This window comes from Sciurus vulgaris (assembly GCF_902686455.1).
Source record: "Sciurus vulgaris genome assembly, chromosome: 1".
Classification (NCBI taxonomy): domain Eukaryota; kingdom Metazoa; phylum Chordata; class Mammalia; order Rodentia; family Sciuridae; genus Sciurus; species Sciurus vulgaris.
In genome coordinates, this window is record NC_136461.1 from 49,623,786 (window position 1) to 49,632,806 (window position 9,021).

General features: G+C 42.2%; 1 protein-coding gene and 1 long non-coding RNA gene across 6 annotated transcripts in view; one reads left to right on the top strand and one right to left on the bottom strand.

Moving 5' to 3' along the window:
- NFIA (nuclear factor I A) overlaps positions 1–9,021 on the top strand; it is a 357,286-nt gene that overhangs the window by 2,828 nt on the left and 345,437 nt on the right. For 3 of the 5 annotated variants that reach the window (XM_079103806.1, XM_079103808.1, XM_079103809.1), the window contains exons 1-3: positions 2,216–2,348; positions 3,053–3,110; positions 8,488–9,019. In XM_079103806.1, the coding sequence (XP_078959932.1) occupies positions 2,245–2,348; positions 3,053–3,110; positions 8,488–9,019 (694 nt within the window). In that variant the 5' untranslated portion in view covers positions 2,216–2,244. Of the gene's footprint in view, positions 1–2,215; positions 2,349–2,440; positions 2,482–3,052; positions 3,111–8,487; positions 9,020–9,021 lie in introns of those variants that run through there. The other 2 variants (XM_079103810.1, XM_079103807.1) reach the window with 2 other exon arrangements.
- LOC306640147 lies at positions 1,159–2,348 on the bottom strand. Its single transcript, XR_013757762.1, has 3 exons — positions 2,245–2,348; positions 1,697–1,853; positions 1,159–1,382 (listed from the first exon to the last, which is right to left on the bottom strand). It is a non-coding gene; the product is annotated as an uncharacterized lncRNA (long non-coding RNA).

Genomic DNA, 9,021 nt, shown 5'->3' on the forward strand with positions numbered 1-9,021 from the left:
TGTGTGCGTTTAAATTTATGCCTGTTGGAGAGAAAGTTACCAGAAGCCTTTCTGTAACTGTAACTCTTCTACTGTATTTTTCTCAGTCTCGTTTCCAAAGGCTGTAGTTGGAACTGTGCTTTGTAGTGTATCCCCCGCCTTCCACCCCCCTCCCGCGCGGGGGTTGGGTAGGGAGCGGGAGCTGGCGGAGATAGGAGAGAAAGCAGGAACGGATGTGAAGGGCTTTGGTGCTGAACTTGGATCCAGCCCTTGCCTAGAGGGCGCAAACAATCGTCCCATATCCAAAAGTCTTACGAAGGGCGCCAAAAGTTACTTAAGATAATATTGCTAACCGCAGAAAGCTGGAAATCGAGGGCATATCCACTGCTGCAACAAAAGAAGTTTTTAAAGTGGAAATATCAGCATTAAATTACTTTCCCCCCATTTAAACACACACACACACACACACACACACACACACACACACGGCGATGTGCCAGTCCTTTTTTGAAAAAAAAAAATCTTTTTTTTTTTTCTTTGAGATTCAATCAAAAGTAAGAATCTTGGCTGTTTTGAAAAGAGGCAGATGTGAAGTGTGTTTTTTAATACACCTCCCTTCTCCAGAAAAGATTTTAATCTGCTCTGGAAGAGAGCTTCCCAAGAGTACACACTCGAAACAATAACTTCTCACTGTGCCTCAGTTACATGTTGGGATCGTCAGCCAGAAACTTCTATCTAGGAAACTTGGAGCGCGTTTTAGTTATAGATCCCAGCAAATGTTTTCGTGGCCAGGGTTGTTGTCTCTGTAACTGGGCTTAGCTTTTAGGATGTTTCTTCCTTACTGAAATTCATGAGAAACCAAGGAAAAGCAGTTGATTGGTTTGGAAAAATGAACTTTCCAATTAAAAGTTGAAATTAGTATTTCCCTTCATCCCTTAGTAAATAATCTGAGAGATTTTCAAGGATATTCAGGAGGAGTGGTGTGTGGCGGGGGTTGTTTCTGGAGTATTGGGGAATTATTTTAGCAGCAAAGCAGAGAACAAGCATAAAATAACTTTAGACAAATGCAGAATTATTTCAGAGGATTTTATTTAGCCCTATCTCCAGAAACATATTCTTGCCCTTTAAAAAAAAAAAAAAAAAAAAAAAAGAAAAGAAAAAGAAAAAAAGCAAAAAGAAAGAAAAAAAAGTCTGAACGAAAGAATGAAAGTGGCCTTAACACATCACTTATCCTCATTTGCTTAGTGGGAATTTCCTCTTTTCAGAGTCTCTCTAGCTATGTCACCTCCACCAAGGAACAGATTCCCCTGACCGTGTGCCAGTGTCCGATTCAATGTGATACCTTCCTCTTTCCTTTTGGAATTTTGAGAAGGGTTGGCAAATGCATCAGGCTGCAAACTATCCTAGGGGCAGAAGAAGAAGATGGGATGGAGATTTGGAAGATATACATATATATCTTCCAAATCATATATATATATATATATATATATATATATATATATATATATATATATATCCCCCAGGAGAGGAGAGCCTAGATAGAAAATATGAGGTTAAAAAAAAAAGAAAGAAAAAAAAAAAAAAAAAAAAAACTGGAAAAGCAGGCTTATTGGCAACTTGCCAAACCCTAAAAACCACCCCCCTTTTCTGCCAAAACAATACTTTAGCAAACCTAAAATAATTGCAGGAAGCTCTTTTCCATTTTAAGAACTATTACCTGGGGGAGGGAAAAAGGGGATTCAAAAAGGCACTCTTCCAGAGATGTCCCAGGAATAGGGACGGTAATGATAACCCATGTCCATCTCTGGGCATGCTGTTTGTAGATCAGAATATATCCCTTCCCTACAGGAACATCCTTTCATATATTTTTCTTCCTAAAAAGAAAGAAAAAAGATGTCCCAGCTAAACCACTGTTGGTTCTGAACGTGACAGAACTTTTTGTATGGCATCTGTGTTCAAACCCACTAGTTCCAGAGTCCTGGGAGGGAGAACGCTCATTAATCTCCGCCTTCCTCTCTCCAGACCCCCCCTCTCCAATCCGGTGAATCTTCTGTGTGAAATTATTCCTCACCACCCCCGCTTCTGAATGCCATAGGACTGAAGCTGCACAAAGTTTGCAGGATTTTGTGCATAATTACCTCTGCCGACGAATCTATTCCCACAGAAAGCTTCGCTGGAGAGATTACAATGCTTTGAGCCGTACCGCATTTCAGAGGGGAAAAAAAGTTACCTAGGAGGTCTGATTTTTAAAAGAAATTTGCATACATGCAAATGTGCCGCCCGGCCTCCTCCTCGGTGCTCTTCGTGCCCACACAGTGGCCCAGGGGGTGCTGGGCGTCCTGGCAAAGTTGCCCAAATCCTCCACCGAGGTCCGCGAAGGTCTGCGGCGGGGGTGGGGGGATGGGGATGAGGAAAAGTAGTTTTGTTTGCTTAAGCACATCCTGTGGCAGCCTATAGCTGCCCGGGAGTACAGACTGTAACTGCTCCTCACTGCGTTACCCAGTAATGCGCTGAGCGGGGAAGGGGGGGTGGGGGGGCCGAGGGAGAGAGCCAGCCAGAGAGCTAGCGAGCGGGCGAGCTAGGGGGAGAGCGAGGGAGCGAGCGAGCGGGCGGGCAGCGCGAGCGGCCGCGGAGGCTGGGGACCGGGCTGGCCGCGCGGCGCCGCAGCCGCCCCCTCCCCCACGCCCCCCCACCGCCGGCGGCGGCGCGAGCGGGCGGCGGCTGTGCGGTGCGGTGCAGAGCGGAGGCGGAGGCGGGCGCGCGGGCAGCTCGCGGGCACCCGGCCGGGCCGGCGCGGGAGCGGGAAAGGGTGCGCTATGCCTTTAACGCCCGCGTACAGTAGACATGTATAGTGGAGTGTAGGGAAACTCTAGGCGGGGTTAAAGTTCAGCTCATGGAGCGGCAATAGCGCTGGCTGGCTGCAGTTGAGCCGAGTTGGAAATGTGAACGCAAGAAGCAGGCTTGATTTTTTTTTCTCCCCCCTTCTCTCTCTCTCCCTCTCCCTCTCTTTTCCTCTCTCCCTCTTTCTCCTCTCTCACCCACATTCACGCACACCTCCAAACCGCACACCCAGACGCACACGCACACCACACCGCCCGGCAGTTATGTATTCTCCGCTCTGTCTCACCCAGGTAAGCAGCTGTTTGGATGCGGAGGGCTGGGGCAGGGTGGCGGGGGGGTCGGGTAGCGGGGGCTTGTCCGGGGCTGGGCAGGGGGCACCCGGGACCGTCACGCAGGCTCGGCCCGGGGCATGTATGTGCCTGTGTCTGCGCGTGTTTCTGTGTGTGTGCGCGCGTGTGCCCGTGGGGGGGCTACAGCTTGAAGAAAGTAACTTTGTTTCCATGCGGGTGCATTCCTCTTGCACGGCCATTTGTGTGGGCACATGGCTAATGGCGCCCTCTTATTAATGCGTTAATTAATATCGGGGCGACCGACTGCGGAACGGCGGTGTTTTCGGACGCCCCGCACGTGTTTCAGCGGGGTTGCAGTCCATGACACGCTGAAATCTGGACTCAGCGTTTCTGCAGCCCAGGGCAGGGTTCCTGTAGTTCCGCGGCGCCCGGGGAGGGGGCCGTCGACAGAGCCCACCGCGCACCCCGCACGCTCCGGGCAGCTGCAGCCCCCGGGTGCGGGGAGACGCCGGTGTCTGCGCCCATGGCCCGCTTCCCGGAGCCCGCGCCGCCGCAGAGCCCGCACCTCCCCAAACTCTTACTTTTGTTTATTGTTTGTCAGCCTTCGGGGTCCGGCCGCGGGAGGGACGCGGGCCGCCGTCCCGGCCCCAGCCCGGACAGCGCCCCTCGGACGCGGGCGGCGGCGAGCCCTCGGCCGAGCGGGGCTGCGTGGACGCGCGTCCCCCTGCGCCGGCCGGGTGGAGCTTTCGTCCTTGCCCCTTTCTGGTGGCTCTTTCGCTCGCTTTCCCCGAGTGAAAGTTTCGCGGCCAGGACAAGGCCAATCTGCGCAGGGCGGACAGCGGCAGAGGCCGCGGGCTGGGGAGCTCCGGGCCGACTTGGGCTCCGGGCCGCGAGCCCGAGCAGCGACCCGGGCCGGACGCGACTCCCCCCGCCGCCGCCTCTGCGCTACTCCCGCCGCTCCGCGCGCAGGACGGGGGCAACTTTTCCCCTCCGACTCAACTCGGAGCGTGGGGCTCTCTCGCCCCACCGCCCCTCCTTTTCGTGTCCTCCCAGTCCATCCCTCCCTCGTCTGCACCACCCCCAGGCAAAATATTGCTACTTCGCGGCCCCAAATCTGGTCTCTTTTGAATATATTATTTATTTTCTTTGACTAAAAGGCATGAAGTCAGTGATTTTTGCGTTAATTTTTTCTTAAAGCAAAGTGTGAGCTTTCATACTGCTTTGGTACATTGCGATCAGACCATTAATCACCTACATGAAGTTATATGTTTCAAATAAAATGTTTATTCACCACTACCTTTTCAAAAAAACCAAAAAACAAAAACAAACAAACAAACAAAAAAGAGCAAAACCTGCTACCACTTCTTGCCTTCATTTAGCGGGAGATAACGGTTTAACCGGAATACTTTGGAAGGCTAAAAAGTATCACTAGTTTTCTCTTTTCTTTCTCGATTCTGGATTTATTTCCCACATGACAACCCTTCTTATTGCAATATCTAACAGTAATAATGCCGGCTATTTGATCTCAGAAGTCTCTTAAATGCATCTTTTATGTTGAAATGGTCTGTTTGGGATTTAGGCCTACCATTAATAATGGATAGCAGTTGCTTTTACTTATTGTAAAAGTTTTTCCCCCTTAACAAACTTTCAAAGTTCCTATTTTAGTAACTTGTGGAAGTGTGGAATGAAACTTTTCCAACCACTTCTGGCAAGGTTCACAATTGCATATGGATAAGATGCAAAGTGTAAGATAATTTGAATGAATTAAAGACTAAGTGAAAATGCTGAGATTCGAAGGCTGAAGTTCTAGCTGGCAAAAGTTTGCAACACAGAAAACTTGTAGATAATACCAATGTGCTGCAATACAAAGCAAGGACCTTAACAGATACTTTAGTGTCTCCTTAATTGAGTTCTGAAGTGATAAACTTGTATTTTGGGATTGTGCATATGTGAGGATACCTGTGTATACATGCAGGCCCAGGGCATAGTCAGGTATTTAAAAAAGTGGGCTTCTATTTGTACGTGACCTATTATCACATTTAAGAAAGTGTTTTTTTTTTTTTTTTTTTTGTCTTCCTACATATTTGGTAGCATTGATTGATGCATTCACTAGGCCTTCTGAAATACCACTAAGAGAAACATTTGCTGTAAAAGTTTGTGGGAAAAATGTACAATAAATAGTGAATGAAGGTTCATTTATTTTATGGGAGTTTTTTAAAAAAATAATTTACAATTTATTTAATTTTCTGGAATATTTATAACACTTTAGAGCTAGTTTTAGGAAGAAAAGCTTAGTTTATTGCTCTTAAAAAAAAAAAAAAATCCAGTAAGCACAGTGATAAAAGTACTGTAAGTAAAAGAACAACTCCACTTACTTGTGTATAATTTTACAAAACTTTACCAGGAAAATACTAAACATCTTATTTTAACCAAGGATGGGGATATCATAACTAAGTCATGTATCTGGCTATATAATGATAACCCAGTATAAATTTATAGGTGAACCTTTTAAAAAAGTAGTTTCCAGAAATATCACTATTCTGTGGTTCTTAAACTTGGCCTGCTTTCAAGCAGATCAACATTTAAGATGCTGATTCAAAGTAATACCGCTTTTGAACAGGTTTTTAGGTTTGTTTTTATTGGTGGCCTGTAACATTCTCGCCAACTATGCATGTAAAATATTCTTTTTGTTTTCTCTTGAATAATTTCAAGTATTATATAGCTTATGGTATTTTGTTCAGCAATGTGATTTATAAGGACATGTAATTAAAAAAAAAAACTTATCATTTATCCCTGGACATTTCCTGCAAGCTAATGACACTCTTTAGTTTTGATGTTCTGTAATATTTCTAACCATAAGTTGAAAAAGATATATTTTTAAAAATTAACGAGCACTGTAATTGTGCATGTGAGTAAAGTTATACAGAATATTGTACACTTTTATTGGCATATTCTAGAAACCTTTGGGGAATAATATGTTATAAATAATTTTGATGCAAAATTGGTGACTTAGACTATTCTTAATGACTAGTTGACATAGTTGGCCTCCTTTACAGATTTTTATGATAAGATGTATGGGCATTTGGTTGGCAGGTAAACAAAATGCTTCTGAGCACGAATGAACGGAGTTTGCAGTTCGCAGTTTTTTGAGGAGCGTTTTAAAAATGTCTTCAGACACATAAAATGCCATATTATAATGTTTAAATTTTTTATTATCATTAATAAAGCTTTGAGGTAATGTTTTAACATAGATATGAATTGTTTGGAGCTAAATTATTCCTTGCATTATGAAATGGGACTGAGATGTTAAAATGAAATCCTCCCTTTGGTGAAAGCTCACTGTGTCGTTGAAGGGAGACTCCAGGAGTTTTTTGCGTAACGACACAGAATCTTGGTCCCCAGCATGTCCTGTATATATAAGAAAATCAGTCAATGTGAAGGACTGTTTCAAACTTAAAATTTGTATATTTTAGAACATTTCAAGGATGAGCTCAGAATTTAGTAATGTTTAAATGCTTTGTGGTTTGGCATATACCTTTAGCAGATAAACTGTGACTTACCCCCTATTTCTTTCTTCTAAAGTATGGGAATAAGAAAGATTCTCAAACATCAGAAATTTAAAAAATGCTAATGGTTTATGGTAAAGAAAAATATAATTCTTGTATTTTTCTCTCTTCTTCCTCCACTTGAAGAATGCACATATGTTATGAAAGCTGACTACTTCTCTTTTGGATTCTTTTATTGAAAAAGAGCAGTTTTCAAACTTAAACTTGAAACATGGAGCCTGAAATTCATACAGGGAGAAAAAAATTAATGTCAATTATTGCAGTGATTTATTATGTTTTACATTAATATATATTTGCTTTAAAAAAATCAGTCATATGCAGTGCTTAGATGACTAATTATAATTTGTAAAATTTTAATAGATTTGACTATTAAAATATTTTACCAGTTTACTCTGTTTACATTTGAATACTAAACAATTTTATAATTGCTTTAATAGTAACAATATTTTAGACATTACAATTACTTGTGCCTGAAAAGTATATATTTACTTTGTTATAAGAAACCAAAAAACAATACATTTTACAATATTTGTCTTACACCCTTTAAAAGTCATTAAATATCTCTTCAGTTTTCTTATCCTCATTTATTTAAAAGTAAATAATTTATCTTTTGGGGGCAGTTATGTGGCAGAAAGAAGTTATGTAAGGTTAGCATGAATTAGTTAATCAGAAGTTAGATGTACTCTGAAAGCCTTATGGAGGTTACTATTTAATTTTTTCTTTATTTTTATATTTATATTTCCTAACTCAGTGTCAGTATAAGAATCTAACATTTTAAGTAAAACAGGAAAAACAATTTAAATGCTTTAAATTCAATTTTATTTTCCAATTACCTGAATTTTAAGAGGATATTTCTGGAGTCTCATGAGCATGGAATATACTAGTTTCTCTGTTTCTCCCTATGAGAAAAAAAATAACTGAAATAGTTTTCCAAAATTAAATGATCCAATTTTTAGGAATGATTATTACTGAAGGCATGTCTCAATCACATCAGCAAATTTAACGTATTTAGTTGTAACAGTATTGTCATAGTGACCCATTCTATTTACTCTCTGGCATGTACACTTTTTTTTTTCCCTTTTGGTTTAATTCCTATAGTATCAGCAATTATGTCTCTGGCATACATTTTTTATTTTAGCCTAATAAATATCCAATTATTCTTTTCTGTAAGGATCTGCCAAATTTTTCTAATTTTCTGACTCAAAAACCATATGCAACTGTAATATTTAAGAGAGGAGTCACGATACTACCAAAATGAATAAGAAACAGAGCAGTCTACATGTGATATTTTTAGAGGGAAAGCCTTTGTTTTCATTGATGGTGGAGATGATTTTTGCTCCTAGACTTCCATAAACACTGACTGGCATCTAAATGTTTAGGATTTGCCAATCTGGCGGCCGGGCCCTGGCTGTACTACAAGTGGTGAGGTCAAGGCTGGGACAAAATTAGATATTCCTTCCTTGAAATAGGGTTAAGATTATATATTTTTATGAGCATTTACATGAACTTCATTGACTACCTAAGGGATTTGGGGACTAGGCCCAACAACAGAAGCTGACACACTTTGGTGAACATACCAGAACATTTTTAAAAATTAGCAGTTTTTTTTTTTTTTTTTCTGATCATGAGAACTGATATTGATCATTTGTCCCCTGACTTCCCTTTGGGCTTTTATGTATGATTTTGGTAATGTAATACTTGAATCGAATTTCAAGTGAAATGAGGGATATTTTTAAGGTAACTCTCCAAAGAAAGTTGTTTCCTCTTCTTTTTCAGTCTATTCATATTTTTGGTTTTATCCCTCTCCCTAGGATGAATTTCATCCTTTCATCGAAGCACTTCTGCCCCACGTCCGAGCCTTCGCCTATACGTGGTTCAACCTGCAGGCCCGAAAACGAAAATACTTCAAAAAACATGAAAAGCGTATGTCAAAAGAAGAAGAGAGAGCCGTGAAGGATGAATTGCTAAGTGAAAAACCAGAGGTCAAGCAGAAGTGGGCATCTCGACTTCTGGCAAAGTTGCGGAAAGATATCCGACCTGAGTATCGAGAGGATTTTGTTCTTACAGTTACAGGGAAAAAACCTCCATGTTGTGTTCTTTCCAACCCAGACCAGAAAGGCAAGATGCGAAGAATTGACTGCCTCCGCCAGGCAGATAAAGTCTGGAGGTTGGACCTTGTTATGGTGATCTTGTTTAAAGGTATTCCGCTGGAAAGTACTGATGGCGAGCGCCTTGTAAAGTCCCCACAATGCTCTAATCCAGGGCTCTGTGTCCAACCCCATCACATAGGGGTTTCTGTTAAGGAACTTGATTTATATTTGGCATACTTTGTGCATGCAGCAGGT